General features: G+C 46.0%; 1 protein-coding gene across 1 annotated transcript in view; it reads right to left on the bottom strand.

Moving 5' to 3' along the window:
• Window positions 1-3,185: 3,185 nt before the first annotated feature.
• Window positions 3,186-21,348, bottom strand: part of LOC106597385 (lysine-specific demethylase RSBN1L) — a 91,778-nt gene continuing 73,615 nt past the window's right edge. The window contains exons 6-8 of the mRNA XM_045722468.2: window positions 14,807-14,974; window positions 14,502-14,610; window positions 3,186-6,062 (exon numbers count right to left, since the gene is read on the bottom strand). Of these exons, the coding sequence (XP_045578424.2) occupies window positions 4,902-6,062; window positions 14,502-14,610; window positions 14,807-14,974 (1,438 nt within the window). The 3' untranslated portion in view covers window positions 3,186-4,901. The remainder of the gene's footprint in view (window positions 6,063-14,501; window positions 14,611-14,806; window positions 14,975-21,348) is intronic.

Below are 21,348 nucleotides of genomic sequence, written 5' to 3'. Positions count from 1 at the left end.
CATGCTCTGATTTTGTTTATGGTGCCTTATGAGCTGTTGACTCCAGCATCAGAATAGATGAGCAGGCAAGTCTCCATGTACTACCATCCGTAGTTGATAGATGGCAGTAGCAGCATGGTAGACTGTTGGCCTACTTGTGTTCAGTGCAATAATCAATGGCAGTTCTAATACTGGGCTGTTTGAAATGAAAAGTACAAGATTTATATAACCCCGAATTAAAGAGAAAAGAGTTAGATTGAAGAGAGGACAGAAGGTAAATAGACAACCTGTAGTTGAGAACACAGCCTCAATGAACTTCCACAGACTGAACAGCCTCATTCCATGTACTCTCAGTTCAGTAAATGTGTACTACAAACAGAAAATGTCTCTCAACCATGATGCATTTGGGGGGATTTTTGTTTTTACTCCCTAAAACAATCCCTCACTCTGAAATGAGACTGACTGAAAATGTTCTCCATGCCTGTCCTTTTCATTTCTTTCTTTTATAGGACACATTTGTCCTGACATTCACACACACACACACAGAGCATGCATAAACATCTTCCTCTCACACAGAGCATGCATAAACACCTTCCTCTCTCACACACAGAGCATGCATAAACACCTTCCTCTCTCACACACAGAGCATGCATAAACACCTTCCTCTCTCACACACAGAGCATGCATAAACACCTTCCTCTCACACAGAGCATGCATAAACACCTTCCTCTCACACACACACACACAGAGCATGCATAAACACCTTCCTCTCACACACACACACAGAGCATGCATAAACATCTTCCTCTCTCACACACAGAGCATGCATAAACACCTTCCTCTCACACACACAGAGCATGCATAAACATCTTCCTCTCACACACACAGAGCATGCATAAACACCTTCCTCTCACACACACACACAGAGCATGCATAAACACCTTCCTCTCTCACACACAGAGCATGCATAAACATCTTCCTCTCACACACACAGAGCATGCATAAACACCTTCCTCTCACACACACACACAGAGCATGCATAAACACCTTCCTCTCACACACACAGAGCATGCATAAACACCTTCCTCTCTCACACACAGAGCATGCATAAACACCTTCCTCTCACACACACACACAGAGCATGCATAAACACCTTCCTCTCACACACAGAGCATGCATAAACACCTTCCTCTCACACACACACACAGAGCATGCATAAACACCTTCCTCTCACACACACAGAGCATGCATAAACACCTTCCTCTCACACACAGAGCATGCATAAACACCTTCCTCTCACACACACAGAGCATGCATAAACACCTTCCTCTCACACACAGAGCATGCATAAACACCTTCTCACACAGAGCATGCATAAACATATTTCTCTCACACACACACAGAGCATGCATAAACACCTTCCTCTCACACACACAGAGCATGCATACACATCTTCCTCTCACACACAGAGCATGCATAAACACCTTCCTCTCTCACACACAGAGCATGCATAAACACCTTCCTCTCTCACACACAGAGCATGCATAAACACCTTCCTCTCACACACAGAGCATGCATAAACACCTTCCTCTCACACACACAGAGCATGCATAAACACCTTCCTCTCACACACAGAGCATGCATAAACACCTTCCTCTCACACACAGAGCATGCATAAACACCTTACTCACACACAGAGCATGCATAAACACCTTCCTCTCACACACAGAGCATGCATAAACACCTTACTCACACACACACAGAGCATGCATAAACACCTTCCTCTCACACACACAGAGCATGCATAAACACCTTCCTCTCACACACAGAGCATGCATAAACACCTTCCTCTCACACACAGAGCATGCATAAACACCTTCCTCTCACACACACACAGAGCATGCATAAACACCTTACTCACACACAGAGCATGCATAAACACCTTCCTCTCACACACAGAGCATGCATAAACACCTTCCTCTCTCACACACAGAGCATGCATAAACACCTTCCTCTCACACACACAGAGCATGCATAAACACCTTACTCACACACAGAGCATGCATAAACACCTTACTCTCACACACAGAGCATGCATAAACACCTTCCTCTCACACACAGAGCATGCATAAACACCTTCCTCTCACACACAGAGCATGCATACACATCTTCCTCTCTCACACACAGAGCATGCATAAACACCTTCCTCTCACACACAGAGCATGCATAAACACCTTCCTCTCACACACAGAGCATGCATAAACATCTTCCTCTCACACACACAGAGCATGCATAAACACCTTCTCACACAGAGCATGCATACACATCTTCCTCTCACACACACAGAGCATGCATAAACATCTTCCTCTCACACACACAGAGCATGCATACACATCTTCCTCTCACACACACAGAGCATGCATAAACACCTTCCTCTCACACACACACACAGAGCATGCATAAACACCTTCCTCTCACACACACACACAGAGCATGCATAAACACCTTCCTCTCTCACACACAGAGCATGCATACACAGCTTCCTCTCACACACACAGAGCATGCATAAACATCTTCCTCTCGGGTCTGTGTGTCAGGGCTACATCCCAACCCCTCTCCCCAGGTCCTTCTGTATGCCATAGGGCTCTGGTCAACAGTAGTGCACTATAGAGAACAGGGTGCCGTTTGGGATGCACCCTGTGACTGGACCAAGAGTTTGAGACTCGCCCATCGCACTAATCTGATTATCATCTGAGACGTAGAGGCCAGGGCAGTCTGTCATAGCTTCTAGTGAGGTCTCTGTTGGACTTATTCTGGTCAGTTAGATCAGCAGTTCTCCTGTGTTCATTTCCCAGCGCGCCACGGCTATAATCTCACATACCACAACTGCTGAGCTCATCGCCGCTGAGTGCAGTGTGTGGGCGGCTTGCATAACACAGACAGAAGTAGCAGAGGCCAGAAAGGTAATCATGCTCCAGTGGATCCATGCTGCTGAAATGTGCTTCTGCAGATCACACACACTGTACTGTCTCCATGACGACTTGTGCAGAAATAAATAGCCTGTTTCAGATGAGTGGCAAGTTGAATCCCAAATATACACACGCTTCTTGACTGAGCCCAACACGTTAAACTGTTAAATCTAAAATGGCTGGTCTTACCAGTTGTAAGCTAAAAGGCCATGATATCAGATCCACTGGAGCCCCATGATCAAACACAACATTGACCTTTATTTTAAGGATCCAACCCTTTTTTTCTTCTTCCAATTTTCACCTAAAATGACAAACCCAAATCTAACGGCCTGTAGCTCAGGACCTGACGCAAGGATATACCCATTCTTGGTACCATTTGAAAGGAAACACTGAAGTTTGTGGAAATGTGAAATTAATGTAGGAGAATAGAACACATATCTGGTAAAAGATAATACAAATAAAAAAAACATTTGTTTTACATTTTTTCTTTGTTCCATCTTTGAAAGGCCATCATATTGCAATTTAAAATGTGGCCACTAGATGGCAGCAGTGTGTGCAAAGTTTCAGATTGATCCAGTGAAGCGTTGCAATACTGGACAATATTTTGTATCAAGTCTGCCCAAATGTGCCGAATTGGTCAATTGATACATTTAAGAGGTCCATCTGGTGTCCACTGTAGCCCCATGATCAAACATCACTCATAACGTTAACCTTTATTAAGAGGTCCATCTGGTGTCCACTGTAGCCCCATGATCAAACATCACTCATAACGTTAACCTTTATTAAGAGGTCCATCTGGTGTCCACTGTAGCCCCATGATCAAACATCACTCATAACGTTAACCTTTATTAAGAGGTCCATCTGGTGTCCACTGTAGCCCCATGATCAAACATCACTCATAACGTTAACCTTTATTAAGAGGTCCATCTGGTGTCCACTGTAGCCCCATGATCAAACATCACTCATCACGTTAACCTTTATTAAGAGGTCCATCTGGTGTCCACTGTAGCCCCATGATCAAACATCACTCATAACGTTAACCTTTATTAAGAGGTCCATCTGGTGTCCACTGTAGCCCCATGATCAAACATCACTCATAACGTTAACCTTTATTAAGAGGTCCATCTGGTGTCCACTGTAGCCCCATGATCAAACATCACTCATCACGTTAACCTTTATTAAGAGGTCCATCTTTATGTAGAAATCACACTACAAGTTTTTCTCCTTACAAAAAGTTATTTACACTACAGTGCTGACAATTAAAATCGAACAAAAATTATGAAAACTAAAAGATTCCTTGATATAAATAAGCCTCTGAGGGGGAACAAAAAAAGCCTGGAGTAATCCTTTAAAATAATGTCTCTCATCATCTTACAAAAAATAGATATATGTTAATGTCAGCTGTAATAATAATCCATCTAGAACCTACAACTAAAATATATTATTTAAGGACCTGTTTGTTTGTCAGACCTGCAGAGTACCAGTGCTTCTGGCCCTAAGTGCTTTGACAGTTCACAGATATTAGCCTGTCCCAGATCAGTTTATGCGTTCTTGCCAAGCCAACTCCTACTGTACGGTCAACAATGAGACAAGACAATACAAACTGATCTGGGACCAGGCTACACAGTTATGGACAGGCACTGAGGAATGTTACATTTGCAATGTATTCATTCGGTAACAGAACAGAGCAAAGTGTGCATCCTAAAGGGTACCCTATTTCCTATATAGTGCACTACTTTTGAACAGATCTCTCCTATGGGCCCTGGTCACAAAGTAGATCCCTATGTAGGGAATAGGGCGCCATTTAGGATGCAGAGCAACAGAGCTTTACGTGTTCCTTAGAATACATCCCACACCGTGTTGATATCATGGTTTTACTTCTGTCTTCTCCTTCCTTTAGATGGGATTAAAACAGAACCCAAGAGAGCCATTTAAAAACACTATGTACAACGATCAGTAGAAACAGTCTTTCTGCTGCTGCTCATGCAGGTGGTGTTTAAAGGAGAGGGAGGAGTGGTGCGGGGGGGTGACTGGGGCCTTTGGGTAAAGAGAAGTGTCTTTGTCCTTGGGTTTGTCCGGCCGGGGTTTGTCCGGTCTGGGCTGGGGTTGGGGTCGGAACTGGGGTGTAGGGATCCTGCTCTCTGTGTGGCTGGAGGCCAGGCTTGAAGAAGATAGAAGGGGTGCAGGGGAGGGCGTCAAAAAGGGGGTAGGGGTGTGGGTAAGGGTAGGGATAGGGGTGTGGGTAAGGGTAGGGGTAGGGGTGTGGGTAAGGGTAGGGATAGGGGTGTGGGTAAGGGTAGGGGTAGGGGTGTGGGTAAGGGTAGGGGTGTGGCAGGGTTTGTGTGAGAGAGAGTGACTGGGGGTACGAGTGGAAGCCGGGCTGGGTTTGAAGGAGGGAGAGTGTGTAGAAGTGGGGCTAGATTTGGGAGAGGGGGTACGTGAGGATGACGGACTGGGTTTGGGAGAGGATGAGGGGGTGGAGGTGGGGGAGGGTTTGAGTGAGGAAGACAAGGAAGAGTGTGTGGTAGTGGTTTGATGTGATTCTGAGTGATGATAGTGGTGGTAGTAGTGGGGATGATGGTGATGTGATTTGGGCTTGGTGTCCTGGAAAGACGATTTGTAGGGAGTTAGGGGGGTGATGGGAGCTGGTAGGGGGGTGATGGGAGCTGGTAGGGGGGTGATGGGAGCTGGTAGGGGGGTGATGGGAGCTGGTAGGGGGGTGATGGGTGAGGTGACAGAGGGCTTGGGCAGCCTTATATCCGCAGGTTGAGGTTCCACTTTGACCTCTGGGTGGGCAGTGTGTCTGTCTTTGAGGGGTTTGGGGTCTGTGAGAGGAGCTGTGGTCCCTCCCATCAAGGCATCCCCAAACTCCTCCTGTTTGACTCGTAGCGTCGACACGTCCACCTTCCTCTCCTCCTCGGCCGGAGGCTCTTGGTGGTATTGTTTTAAGCGGATGTGCCATGCCAGGCTGCAGACAGCAGAGACAGTCTTGAACTGATGAACCACACTACGAGGGATGTAGTAGATGTCGTTGTCGTACAGCTGGATACGGGCGTAGCGGATCCCCTCGCGTCTCAGCTGGTTCAGCTTAGCATCGTCCACCCACTGCACACACTAATGGAGAGAGAGAGTTAGACAGTGTACTAACCATAGACACTGGGGATTTTTCTCAATGTGTATCTGTTCCCATATCTGAGCTGTTCCCATATTGTTCTAAGCCAGGGGAGTAGTTCAATCACTAGTGCTGAAGGATCCAGCTCTGGGTTGAACATTTGTAAAGCAAACGCAGATGGATGCTGTGAAATCACCTCAGCTGCTCCTAACTCTAAAACAAAACTGCAGCTTAAGAGACGCTAATGGAGGACAGGCCCTGAGCCCTCCTGGAGGGTCTCTTTAATGGAGGACAGGCCCTGAGCCCTCCTGGAGGGTCTCTTTAATGGAGGACAGGCCCTGAGCCCTCCTGGAGGGTCTCTTTAATGGAGGACAGGCCCTGAGCCCTCCTGGAGGGTCTCTTTAAAACCTGTTTGGGATAGGGGGCAGTATTGACACGGCCGGATAAAAAACGTACCCGATTTAATCTGGTTACTACTCCTGCCCAGAAACTAGAATATGCATATAATTAGTAGATTTGGATAGAAAACACTAAAGTTTCTAAAACTGTTTGAATGGTGTCTGTGAGTATAACAGAACTCATATGGCAGGCCAAAACCTGAGAAGATTCCATACAGGAAGTGCACTGTCTGACAACTTGTTCTCCTTCTAGGGCATCTCTATCAAAAATACAGCATCTCTGCTGTAACGTGACATTTTCTAAGGCTTCCATTGGCTCTCAGAAGGCGCCAGAAAGTGGAATGACGTCTCTGCTGTCTCTGGGCGAAAAACAGCAGGAGTTTTCGTGAGTGGTCAGGCAGGGAACAATGACACTGGAGTGCGCATGTACGAGATGACTCCATGTTTTTCTTTCAGTCTATGAATGAATATAACGTCGCCCGGTCGGAATATTATCGCTATTTTACGAGAAAAATAGCATAAAAATTGATTTTAAACAGCGTTTGACATGCTTCGAAGTACGGTAATGGAATATTTAGAATTTTTTTGTCACGAAATGCGCCCGCGCGTCACCCTTTGGATAGTGACCTGAACGCACAAACAAAACGGAGCTATTTCAATATAACTATGGATTATTTCGAACCAAAACAACATTTGTTGTTGAAGTAGAAGTCCTGGGAGTGCATTCTGACGAAGAACAGGAAAGGTAATCCAATTTTTGTTATAGTAATTCTGAGTTTAGTGAGCACCAAACTTGGTGGGTGTCAAATTAGCTAGCCTGTGATGGCCGAGCTATCTACTCAGAATATTGCAAAATGTGCTTTCGCCGAAAAGCCATTTTAAAATCTGACACCGCGATTGCATATAGGAGTTCTGTATCTATAATTCTTAAAATAATTGTTATGTTTTTTGTAAACGTTTATCGTGAGTAATTTAGTAAATTCACCGGAAGTTTGTGGTGGGTATGCTAGTTCTGAACATCACATGCTAATGTAAAAAGCTGTCTTTTGATATAAATATGAACTTGATTGAACAAAACATGCATGTATTGTATAACATAATGTCCTAGGAGTATCATCTGATGAAGATCATCAAAGGTTAGTGCTGCATTTAGCTGTGGTTTAGTTTTTTGTGACTTATATGCTTGCTTTGAAAATGGCTGTGTGATTATTTTTGGCAGGGTACTCTCCTGACATAATCTAATGTTTTGCTTTCGCTGTAAAGCCTTTTTGAAATCGGACAATGTGGTTAGATTAACGAGAGTCTTGTCTTTAAAATGGTGTAAAATAGTCATATGTTTGAGAAATTAAAGTTATAGCATTTAAGGTATTTGTATTTCGCGCCACGCTCTACCATTGGATATTGGTGAGGCGTTCCGCTAGCGGAACGTCTGTCCCTAACAGGTTAATGGAGGACAGGCCCTGAGCCGTCCTGGAGGGTCGTTTTAATGGAGGACAGGCCCTGAGCCGTCCTGGAGGGTCGTTTTAATGGAGGACAGGCCCTGAGCCGTCCTGGAGGGTCGTTTTAATGGAGGACAGGCCCTGAGCCGTCCTGGAGGGTCGTTTTAATGGAGGACAGGCCCTGAGCCGTCCTGGAGGGTCGTTTTAATGGAGGACAGGCCCTGAGCCGTCCTGGAGGGTCGTTTTAATGGAGGACAGGCCCTGAGCCGTCCTGGAGGGTCGTTTTAAAAACATCTAAGATGTAAAGTCCCCTGTTTTGGGGACCTGCATGGTTCTGGTACTGGTTACAACTGACATTTTGGCTTATGAATGGATCTGTGGACACCGTAGATGGAAATGGCTTGCATTGAGCGGTAGCCGTGATTCTCACAGACGCCTGTGTGAAGCAGGGTGTGAAATCTGACACGTCCCTCCTAACCTTTCATTCACTCTACCGACTGTCCATCAACTCCTGGCTGAACCCTACATCACAGCCACTAACACCACATATGCCTGCAATCCTTACATTGTAGCGCAGCAGAAAATAGTAGTTGTCGATTTATAGCCAGTAATCTAAAATAATTCATAGATTTGAAACAAAAAAACCTTTGTCATAGACGGACAATATTAACATGAGATGAAAGGAGAGTTCCTAGCGAGTTCAGGAAGCCAAGCTAGAGCTCTGACGTTCACATGGATGGAGGCAGAAGGTTTGATCAAGAGAGAAAACATGCTCATTTTCTCCAACACTAAAACATACAAATATGTATTTCACAGTTATAAGGAAGGTGAAATCTTAGTCATTTGATTATACTATATTTAGAAAGCATATATATATTTCAAGCCTTATTCATACAGTTTTGTTGAATAGGAAATAGGTTATATTTGTTCTGTGCACTTGAACTTGTGTCATCAAAAGTGACGACACCTCAGCAATTTATAAAAAATGTTTACCATAAAGGTGAGATTTGAACCTTTCTTGGAGTATGCAGCATTACTAGTTATTGTTTCTGGCACGGTCATGATAAATAATTACTTTTGGGGATTACGTAGATTGCATTTAGTTACATTTAACTGGTTAATAGAGGACAGGCCCCGAGCGCTCCTGGAGGATCACTTTAATAGAAGATAAGCCTTGAGCCCTCCTGGAGGATCACTTTAATAGAAGATAAGCCTTGAGCCTTCCTGGAGGATCACTTTAATAGAAGATAAGCCTTGAGCCTTCCTGGAGGATCACTTTAATAGAAGATAAGCCTTGAGCCCTCCTGGAGGATCACTTTAATAGAAGATAAGCCTTGAGCCTTCCTGGAGGATCACTTTAATGTAGGACAAGCCCTGAACCCTCCTGGAGGATCACTTTAATGTAGGACAAGCCTTGAACCCTCCTGGAGGATCTCTGTTGGAGACAGCACAGTGTAGTACAACATATAGCCAGAGGGTGGCAGTACAGTGCATAGGGCTGTGGATAAGGTAGCTGCTACCTTGTTTCATGCAATATCAAATCAAATGTTATGTCACATGCGCCAAATACAACAGGTGTAGACCTTAGTGAAATGCTTACTTACAAGACCTTAACCAATAATGCAGTTAATAAAAATAAGAAATAAAAGTAACTAATAATTAAAGAGCAGCAGTAAAATAACCATAGCGAGGCAATATACAGGGTGTACCGGTACAAAGTTAATCTACGGGGGCACCAGTTAGTCGGGGTATTTGAGGTAATATGTACATAAGGGTAGAGTTATTAAAGTGCATAGATAACAGAGTAGCAGCAGCGTAAAAGAAGAGGGGGTAGGGGGGCAAGCAAGTAGTCTGGGGAGCTAATTTGATTAGCTGTTCTGTAGTCTTATGGCTTGGGGGTAGAAGCTGTTTAGAAGCCTCTTGATGCTCCGGTACCGATTGCCGTGCAGTGGTAGAGAGAACAGTATGACTAGGGTGGCCGGAGTCTGACATTTTTTAGGGCTTTTCTCTGACACCGCCTGGTATAGAGGTCCTGGATGGCAGGAAGCTTGGCCCCAGTTATGTACTGGGCCATACGCACTACCCTCTGTGGTGCCTTGCGATCGGAGGCCGAGCAGTTGCCGTACCAGGCAGTGATACAACCAGTCAGGATGCTCCCGATCCTCCTTTTCCTGTAGTCCACAATCATCTCTTTAGTCTTGAGCACGTTGAGGGAGAGGTTGTTGTCCTGGCACTACATGGCCAGGTCTCTTACCTCCTCCCGATAGGCTGTCTCATGGTTGTTGGTGGTCAGGCCTACCACTGTTGTGTCATCAGCAAACTTAATGATGGTGTTGGAGTCGTGCCTGACCCGTGCAATCATGAGTGAACAGGGAGTACAGGAGGGGACTGAGCACGCATCCCTGAGGGGCTCCGGTGTTGAGGATCAGCATGACGGATGTGTTGTTACCTACCCTTAACACCTTGGGGCGGTCTGTCAGGAAGTCCAGGATCCAGTTGCAGACGGAGGTGTTTAGTCCCAGGGTCCTTAGCTTAGTGATGAGCTTTGAGGGCACTATGGTGTTGAACGCAGAATGAATAGCATTCTCACATAGGTGTTCCTTTTGTCCAGGTGGGTAAGGGCAGTGTGGAGTGCAATAGAGATTGCATCATCTGTGGATCTGTTGGGGCGGTATGCAAATTGGAGTGGGTCTAGGGTTTCTGATGAGTGCTACGGATTGGTAGTCATTTTGGCAGGTTACCTTAGTGTTCTTGGGCACAGGGACTATGGTGGTCTGCTTGAAACATGTTGGTATTAGACTCAGCCAGGGAGAGGTTGAAAATGTCAGTGAAGACACTTGACAGTTGGTCAGCGCATGCTCGGAGTACACGTCCTGGTAATCCGTCTGTCCCTGCGGCCTTGTGAATGTTGATCTGTTTAAAGGTCTTACTCACATCGGCTGCGGAAAGTGTGATCACACAGTCGTCCGGAACAGCTGATGCTCTTATGCATGTTTCAGTATTACTTGCCTCAAAGCGAGTATAGAAGTAATTTAGCTCGTCTGGTAGGCTCGTGTCACTGGGCAGCTCTCGGCTGTGCTTCCTTTTGTAGTCTGTAATAGTTTGCAAGCCCTGCCTCATCCAACGAGAGTCGGAGCTGGTGTTGTACAATTCAATCTTAGTCCTGTATTGAAGCTTTGCCTGTTTGATGGTTCGTCAGAGGGCATAGCGGGATTTCTTATAAGGTTCCGGGTTAGAGTCTTCTGGTTGGGGTATGTGCGTACAGTCACTGTAGGGATGACATCATCGATGCACTTATTAATGAAACCAGTGACTGATGTGGTGTCCTCAATGCCATCGGAAGAATCCCGGAACATATTCCAGTCTGTGCTAGCAATACAGTCCTGTAGCTTAGCATCTGCTTCATCTAACCACTTTTGTATTGACCGAGTCACTGGGGCTTCCTGCTTTAGTTTTTGCTTGTAAGCAGGAATCAGGAGGATAGAATTATGGTCAGATTTGCCAAAAGGAGGGCGAGGGAGAGCTTTGTATGCATCTCTGTGTGTGGAGTAAAGGTGGTCTAGAGTTTTTTTTTCTCTAGTTGCACATTTAACATGCTGATAGAAATTTGGTTAAACGGATTTAAGTTTTCCTTCATTAAAGTCCCCGGCTACTAGGAGTGCCGCCTCTGGATGAGCGTTTTGCTGTTTGCTTATGGCGGTATACAGCTCATTGAGTGCGGTCTTCGTGCCAGCATCGGTCTGTGGTGGTATGTAGACAGCTACGAAAAATACAGATAAAACTCTCGAGGTAGATAGTGTGGTCTACAGCTTATCATGAGATACTCTACTTCAGGCAAGCAAAACCTCAAGACTTCCTTAGATATTGTGCCCCAGCTATTGTTTACAAATATACATTGTCTTACCAGAGGCTGTTGTTCTATCCTGCTGATACAGTGTATAACCCACCAGCTGTATGTTATTCATGTCGTCGTTCAGCCACAACTCAGTGAAACATAAGATATTACAGTTTTTAATGTCCCGGTGGTAGGATATACGTGCTTTTAGATCATCCAATTTATTATCCAGCGATTGTATGTTGGCCAGTAGTACGGATGGCGGATGGCAAAGGCGGATCCTCACAAGGCATCTCCACTAGAGGCCGGCCGATTAATCGGAATGGCCGATTAATTGGGGCCGATTTCAAGTTTTCATAACAATCGGTAATCTGCATTTTTGGGCACCGATTATGGCCGATTACATTGGACTCCATGAGGAGACTGCGTGGCAGGCTGACTATCTGTTACGCGAGTGCAGCAAGGAGCCAAGGTAAGTTGCTAGCTAGCATTAAACTTATCTTTATAAAAAACAATCAATCTTAAAATAATCACTAGTTAACTACACATGGTTGATGATATTACTAGTTTATCTAGCTTGTCCTGCGTTGCATATAATCAATACGGTGCCTGTTAATTTATCATCGAATTACAGCCCACTTCGCCAAACGGGTGATGATTTAACAAGCGCATTTGCAAAAAAAAGCACTGTCGTTGCACCAATGTGTACCTAACCATAAACATCAACACACAAGTATATACACTGCTCAAAAAAATAAAGGGAACACTAAGATAACACATCCTAGATCTGAATGAATGAAATAATCTTATTAAATACTTTTTTCTTTACATAGTTGAATGTGCTGACAACAAAAATCACACAAAAATAATCAATGGAAATCCAATTTATCAACCCATGGAGGTCTGGATTTGGAGTCACACTCAAAATTAAAGTGGAAAACCACACTACAGGCTGATCCAACTTTGATGTAATGTCCTTAAAACAAGTCAAAATGAGGCTCAGTAGTGTGGGTGGTCTCCACGTGCCTGTATGACCTCCCTACATCGCCTGGGCATGCTCCTGATGAGGTGGCGGATGGTCTCCTGAGGGATCTCCTCCCAGACCTGGACTAAAGCATCCGACAACTCCTGGACAGTCTGTGGTGCAACGTGGCGTTGGTGGATGGAGCGAGACATGATGTCCCAGACGTGCTCAATTAGATTCAGGTCTGGGGAACGGGCGGGCCAGTCCATAGCATCAATGCCTTCCTCTTGCAGGAACTGCTGACACACTCCAGCCACATGAGGTTTAGCATTGTCTTGCATTAGGAGGAACCCAGGGCAAACTGCACCAGCATATGGTCTCACAAGGGGTCTGAGGATCTCATCTCGGTACCTAATGGCAGTCAGGCTACCTCTGGCGAGCACATGGAGGGCTTTGCGGCCCCCCAAAGAAATGCCACCCCACACCATGACTGACCCACCGCCAAACCGGTCATGCTGGAGGATGTTGCAGGCAGCAGAACGTTCTCCACGGCGTCTCCAGACTCTGTCACGTCTGTCACGTGCTCAGTGTGAACCTGCTTTCATCTGTGAAGAGCACAGGGCGCCAGTGGCGAATTTGCCAATCTTTGTGTTCTCTGGCAAATGCCAAACGTCCTGCACAGTGTTGGGCTGTAAGCACAACCCCCACCTGTGGACGTCGAGCCCTCATACCACCCTCATGGAGTCTGTTTCTGACCGTTTGAGCAGACACATGCACATTTGTGGCCTGCTGGAGGTCATTTTGCAGGGCTCTGGCAGTGCTCCTCCTGCTCCTCCTTGCACAAAGGCGGAGGTAGCGGTCCTGCTGCTGGGTTGTTGCCCTCCTACGGCCTCCTCCACGTCTCCTGATGTACTGGCCTGTCTCCTGGTAACGCCTCCATGCTCTGGACACTACGCTGACAGACACAGCAAACCTTCTTGCCACAGCTCGCATTGATGTGCCATCCTGGATGAGCTGCACTACCTGAGCCACTTGTGTGGGTTGTAGACTCCGTCTCATGCTACCACTAGAGTGAAAGCACCGCCAGCATTCAAAAGTGACCAAAACATCAGCCAGGAAGCATAGGAACTGAGAAGTGGTCTGTGGTTACCACCTGCAGAACCACTCCTTTATTGGGGGTGTCTTGCTAATTGCCTATAATTTCCACCTGTTATCTATTCCATTTGCACAACAGCATGTGAAATTTATTGTCAATCAGTGTTGCTTCCTAAGTGGACAGTTTGATTTCACAGAAGTGTGATTGACTTGGAGTTACATTGTGTTGTTTAAGTGTTCCCTTTATTTTTTTGAGCAGTATATATACACACACACACGTGTGTGTGTGTGTGTGTGTGTGTGTGTGTGTGTGTGTGTGTGTGTGTGTGTGTGTGTGTGTGTGCGTGTGTGTGTATATATATAAAAAAAGAATAAACTATATATTTTATTTTTAAAAAATCGGCCGATTAATCGGTATCGGTTTTTTGGGGCCTCCAATAATCGGTATCGGTGTTGAAAAATCATAATCCGTCGACCTCTAATCTCCACCAGGCATCTTCACAAGTCATCCGACTCATTAAATAAATATTCTTTATCCAATTCGAAGTGAGTAATCGCTTTTGTTTTCCAGAAGCTCTTTTCAGTCAGAAAAAATGCGGGAAAAAAACAAACAAAATAGCACGGTTGGTTAAGAGCCCATGAAACAGCAGCCATTGTCTCCGCCGCCATTTTAACTAATAGAAACAAGGTAGAAGACAGGTGCAGCTCACCTGGGACAGAGGCGGTTCGTGCAGGTCCAGTTGTAACCTCTGGACTACATTAGGGAAGTCTCCAGCATGGAAACAGATCACGTCTTTGGTAACGCGAGGGGGCTCCGCACTACAGAGACAGAGAGTAGGGAGATTATAACCATTTATTTCCAATCAGATTATGCAGCTGTCTTGTAACTGATTAGTTGGACGATCGTTGGATACCAAATACAGCCCCAATAGGCCTACAGTTTAAAGTCATTTATACCAAGCAACGCATCTAAAGATAATACATGATCATATATCCGGGAGTTACAACCACCCACCTCTCTCCACAGCGCACGGCCTTGAGCACCCCTACAGCGGCGGTGGTCTGCCTCTCAAAGCCCTGTCCGATGTGGTCAGCGTGGGCACGCGTCCGGTCATCAAACAGCATCTCACGAGGCTCGCTGGCCCGAGGTAGGTACTGCAGGTTCTTGATCTCATTGGTTGACCTGGAGGAGGAGAGGACATTGAGAGTAACAAACTTCTATAGCAGGCGGCCATAATATGACCAAAATAATCAATCAATCATCAATTACTATCCAGCATCCTGCATCCTGGAGAGCTAGTCTAGGATATCCCTGACCTTGTAGCTTAGAAAGCCTATTGGCAACTACATTCAAATATTTTGGAGGTAAGCTGTCTGGTTCTAGAGACCACTGGAGAGCTGGAAGTAAGCTGTCTGGTTCTGGAGACCACTGGAGAGCTGGAAGTAAGCTGTCTGGTTCTAGAGACCACTGGAGAGCTGGAGGTAAGCTGTCTGGTTCTAGAGACCACTGGAGAGCTGGAAGTAAGCTGTCTGGTTCTGGAGACCACTGGAGAGCTGGAAGTAAGCTGTCTGGTTCTAGAGACCACTGGAGAGCTGGAGGTAAGCTGTCTGGTTCTAGAGACCACTGGAGAGCTGGAGGTAAGCTGTCTGGTTCTAGAGACCACTGGAGAGCTGGAAGTAAGCTGTCTGGTTCTAGAGACCACTGGAGAGCTGGAAGTAAGCTGTCTGGTTCTAGAGACCACTGGAGAGCTGGAGGTAAGCTGTCTGGTTCTAGAGACCACTGGAGAGCTGGAAGTAAGCTGTCTGGTTCTAGAGACCACTGGAGAGCTGGAAGTAAGCTGTCTGGTTCTAGAGACCACTGGAGAGCTGGAGGTAAGCTGTCTGGTTCTAGAGACCACTGGAGAGCTGGAGGTAAGCTGTCTGGTTCTAGAGACCACTGGAGAGCTGGAGGTAAGCTGTCTGGTTCTAGAGACCACTGGAGAGCTGGAGGTAAGCTGTCTGGTTCTAGAGAGCTAGGTGTACAGGGGTTTCTCCCCAGTCTAGCACAATAACACCTGATTCAACAAGTGGAATGGAATCAATGGAATGCAGTCAAACGTTGTTTCCATGTGTTGGATGTGTTTGATACCATTCCATTTATACCATTCCAGCTATTACAATGAGCCCGCCATCCTATTGCTCCTCCCACCAGCCTCCTCTGAAGCCCACACACACACTGCAGCTCTCCAGGACTAGGAATATACCGCGAGACCCTCTTGCGCGGCCCTACCGCGAGACCCTCTTGCGCGGCCCTACCGCGAGACACTCATGCTCAACTCCAGTCAGACTGAAGGGAATTGATTCAAAGTAATAAACATGAGTTTTATTGGTTCACCACAAAGTCACAGAATGGAAATACTGAACTGGGTTGACGTTGCGACACAAAGTACTCTGCCGCAGAAGCATCTGAAATGAGATTCCTAAAAAAACAGGTATTTTTCTCAACAACCAGCAATGGATTTATTTTAAAGAGGGTTAGTCAGAGAGAGGGGTAACACCGCCAGTGTAAAGACATCCTCACATTTAACATGCATTACACTACAAACACTTGGTGCAGAGAGAACATCACGGCATGAAAGAACCAACGAGGAGATAGTGTCTACGTCACAAATCACACCCTATTCCCTATATAGTGCCCTACAGTAGTGTACTATATAGGGGTTAGTGTGCCATTTGTGATGCAGCCCGAGCGCTGTTTAGTATGCAGAAGTAGGACAGGACTTCTGCCTGCCTGGATGAAGTAATACATGTAAAGCTGAGACCCAGAGAAAAGTTTCAACAGAAGAAACAGACAGCACTCTGGGGAGGGAGGGAGGGAGGGAGGGAGGGAGGAGGGAGGGCCCAGAATCTTTGGGCTCCTGTGTCTGAAGCGATTGGCCACGGCTATTTGGTCATACTGTTCGAGTCAGGAGAGAGAGTAGTCACTATACTACAGTATCTATCAGGACAGACAGTGAGGTACCAGTCACTATACTACAGTATCTATCAGGACAGACAGTGAGGTACCAGTCACTATACTACAGTCTCTATCAGGACAGACTGAGGTACCAGTCACTATACTACAGTATCTATCAGGACAGACTGAGGTACCAGTCACTATACTACAGTATCTATCAGGACAGACAGTGAGGTACCAGTCACTATACTACAGTATCTATCAGGACAGACAGTGAGGTACTAGTCACTATACTACAGTATCTATCAGGACAGACAGTGAGGTACCAGTCACTATACTACAGTATCTATCAGGACAGACAGTGAGGTACCAGTCACTATACTACAGTATCTATCAGGACAGACAGTGAGGTACCAGTCACTATACTACAGTATCTATCAGGACAGACAGTGAGGTACCAGTCACTATACTACAGTATCTATCAGGACAGACAGTGAGGTACCAGTCACTATACTACAGTATCTATCAGGACAGACAGTGAGGTACCAGTCACTATACTACAGTATCTATCAGGACAGACAGTGAGGTACCAGTCACTATACTACAGTATCTATCAGGACAGACAGCGAGGTACCAGTCACTATACTACAGTATCTATCAGGACAGACAGTGAGGTACCAGTCACTATACTACAGTATCTATCAGGACAGACTGAGGTACCAGTCACTATACTACAGTATCTATGAGGACAGACAGCGAGGTACCAGTCACTATACTACAGTATCTATGAGGACAGACAGCGAGGTACCAGTCACTATACTACAGTATCTATGAGGACAGACAGTGAGGTACTAGTCACTATACTACGCTATCAATGAGGACAGGCAGTGAGGTACTAGTCACTATACTACGCTATCAATGAGGACAGACAGCGAGGTACTAGTCACTATACTACGCTATCAATGAGGACAGACAGTGAGGTACTAGTCACTATACTACGCTATCTATGAGGACAGACAGTGAGGTACTAGTCACTGTACTACGCTATCAATGAGGACAGACAGTGAGGTACTAGTCACTATACTACGCCATCTATGAGGACAGACAGTGAGGTACTAGTCACTATACTACGCTATCAATGAGGACAGACAGCGAGGTACTAGTCACTGTACTACACTATCTATGAGGACAGGCAAGGTGAGGGCGGAAACTGAGAAAGCAGACAGAGTGAAAACTCAGTAATTTTTTCACAGAAATCTGCTGTGGCTGTTTTGGGTCAGAACGTGAAGTGTTATTTTTCCACTACTTGGTCAAGTGGCAATATACACTCATCTATCTTCCTGGGAACAGCCGTAAAAGAGGCCTTCTCTTCAGTCAAGGTCTCCATGTCTGTCTCCTCTGTCTTTCACAGTTCCCATGTCTGTGTACAGTATGATCCATGTCTGTCTCCTCTGTCTTTCACAGTTACCATGTCTGTCTCCTCTGTCTTTCACAGTTACCATGTCTGTCTCCCCTGTCTTTCACAGTTACCATGTCTGTGTACAGTATGATCCATAAACCATGCCTGTCTCCCCTGTTTTTCACAGTTCCCATGTCTGTGTACAGTATGATCCATAAACCATGCCTGTCTCCCCTGTTTTTCACAGTTCCCATGTCTGTGTACAGTATGATCCATGAACCATGTCTGTCTCCTCCGTCTTTCACAGTTCCCATGTCTGTGTACAGTATGATCCATGAACCATGTCTGTCTCCTCCGTCTTTCACAGTTCCCATGTCTGTGTACAGTATGATCCATGAACCATGTCTGTCTCCTCCGTCTTTCACAGTTCCCATGTCTGTGTACAGTATGATCCATGAACCATGCCTGTCTCCCCTGTCTTTCATAGTTCCCATGTCTGTGTACAGTATGATCCATGAACCATGCCTGTCTCCCCTGTCTTTCACAGTTCCCATGTCTGTGTACAGTATGATCCATGAACCATGCCTGTCTCCCCTGTCTTTCACAGTTCCCATGTCTGTGTACAGTATGATCCATGAACCATGCCTGTCTCCCCTGTTTTTCACAGTTCCCATGTCTGTGTACAGTATGATCCATGAACCATGCCTGTCTCCCCTGTCTTTCATAGTTCCCATGTCTGTGTACAGTATGATCCATGAACCATGTCTGTCTCCCGTCTTTCACAGTTCCCATGTCTGTGTACAGTATGATCCATGAACCATGTCTGTCTCCTCCGTCTTTCACAGTTCCCATGTCTGTGTACAGTATGATCCATGAACCATGCCTGTCTCCCCTGTCTTTCACAGTTCCCATGTCTGTGTACAGTATGATCCATAAACCATGCCTGTCTCCCCTGTCTTTCACAGTTCCCATGTCTGTGTACAGTATGATCCATGAACCATGCCTGTCTCCCCTGTTTTTCACAGTTCCCATGTCTGTGTACAGTATGATCCATGAACCATGCCTGTCTCCCCTGTCTTTCACAGTTCCCATGTCTGTGTACAGTATGATCCATGAACCATGCCTGTCTCCCCTGTTTTTCACAGTTCCCATGTCTGTGTACAGTATGATCCATGAACCATGCCTGTCTCCCCTGTCTTTCATAGTTCCCATGTCTGTGTACAGTATGATCCATGAACCATGTCTGTCTCCCGTCTTTCACAGTTCCCATGTCTGTGTACAGTATGATCCATGAACCATGCCTGTCTCCCCTGTCTTTCACAGTTCCCATGTCTGTGTACAGTATGATCCATGAACCATGCCTGTCTCCCCTGTCTTTCACAGTTCCCATGTCTGTGTACAGTATGATCCATGAACCATGCCTGTCTCCTCCGTCTTTCACAGTTCCCATGTCTGTGTACAGTATGATCCATAAACCATGTGTTACTGCGTCCTATAAAAGATCCCTGAGGATTCCCTGAGCATGAAGACTCAACAAATAAATAAATCATCCATTTTACAGGATGCCGTCATTAAGGGGGATCGGCAGGGGGGGGTTCTATGTGTGTAAAGGGGAGTATATAAGATGTATTACCTATGGGCCTCCCTTATCCTTCTGCTCCTCCAGCAGCCAAAACACAGTGTGTGTGTGTGTGTGTGTGTGTGTGTGTGTGTGTGTGTGTGTGTGTGTGTGTGTGTGTGAGAGAGAGAGAGAGAGAGAGAGAGAGAGAGAAAGAGGGAGAGATCCAGGTCCGACATGTGTTCCTGACAGCCTGTAGTCTCGTAAACCCCACCCTAGGCAACAGAGAAGAGGAAGAGGTGTTCTGGCAGGTAGTCTGGGGGACCATGAACCTTTAGATCCCACTTCCCTATTGCAGGATTGTTATTTGTAACAGCTGTCAATGGTATTACGGGACTACGATAGATTTGTTTTTGTGTGAATAAAGACAAGGAAAGACAGCTCCTATAAAATATTTTGAATAATAGATAAATAGTTTAGTTCCCATCATCATTTAGTTCCCATCATGTCTGCCAGTTGTCTTGAGAGGACCCACCCTGGTCCCTGGTGATTGGTTAGGAGAGTTGTCTTGAGAGGACCCACCCTGGTGATTGGTTAGGAGAGTTGTCTTGAGAGGACCCACCCTGGTCCCTGGTGATTGGTTAGGAGAGTTGTCTTGAGAGGACCCACCCTGGTCGTTGTTGCCAAAAGATTCAGGCGTTGGAACCAGACCCTAGTTACTGTTGCCGGGTTAGGTTTTCAAGATGAGCTTTAGCTACAGTACAGAGTCAGCTCCAGTAACAATATAGCCTGCATCCCAAATAGCACCCTATATAGTGCACATATTTTGACCAGATGTCAAATGGACACAGCAGGTGTAAACAGTACAGTGAAATGCATACCTGCAAGGTGAATAGGGTACCATTTGAGACATACAGGTTACGGGCGCGCGGACTCTGCCTAACGGGTAACGGGCGCGCGGGCTCTGACTAACGGGTAACGGGCGCGCGGGCTCTGACTAACGGGTAACGGGCGCGCGGGCTCTGACTAACGGGTAACGGGCGCGCGGGCTCTGACTAACGGGTAACGGGCGCGCGGACTCTGACTAACGGGTAACGGGCGAGCGGACTCTGACTAACGGGTAACGGGCGCGCGGACTCTGACTAACAGGCTTTAGTTGTCCTTGTCTTAAAAATGTAGGAGTAACATTATTGCTTTAAGCTAAGAGTATTTATCACCTCAGGAAAGCTAATAACAACACGAGTTGGTAACCTTGGTGCTATTCAGCTTCAGCTCACTATGTTGTCTCTCTGTCAAGGAAGTGTCACGGGAGGCTCTTAAAGAGCCAATGAACACGCCGATTGATACGTGTGTTTTTCTGTTGCTCATTAGAAAAACTAGATTTCAGTCTTCGAGGTGTGTCTCCTGACCGATTTCCACTTTTGGTTAATGGTGTTTGTCCCTCATGAGACACTGTAGGAAGCCTATTTCACTTCCTCAACGTCCCCAGAAATCTGTAATACATTTTTACATTTTGGCCGAGAATGTTTTGGATGCACAATTTTTCATCTAGCTAAGGTTATCTTGTGTAAACAGTAGGAGCTGCTGGGCAGGTCTGTCTCACTGTCTATGCTGTTGGATGGAGAGCAACCAGCACAGCTGCTGGACACCCCAACCTTCATTTAC

The sequence above is a fragment of the Salmo salar genome, chromosome 07, assembly GCF_965601325.2.
Source record: "Salmo salar chromosome 07, fSalSal1, whole genome shotgun sequence".
Lineage (NCBI taxonomy): Eukaryota > Metazoa > Chordata > Actinopteri > Salmoniformes > Salmonidae > Salmo > Salmo salar.
The sequence above is the reverse complement of the archived record's forward strand: the minus strand, read 5'-3'. Positions and strand labels throughout refer to the sequence as shown.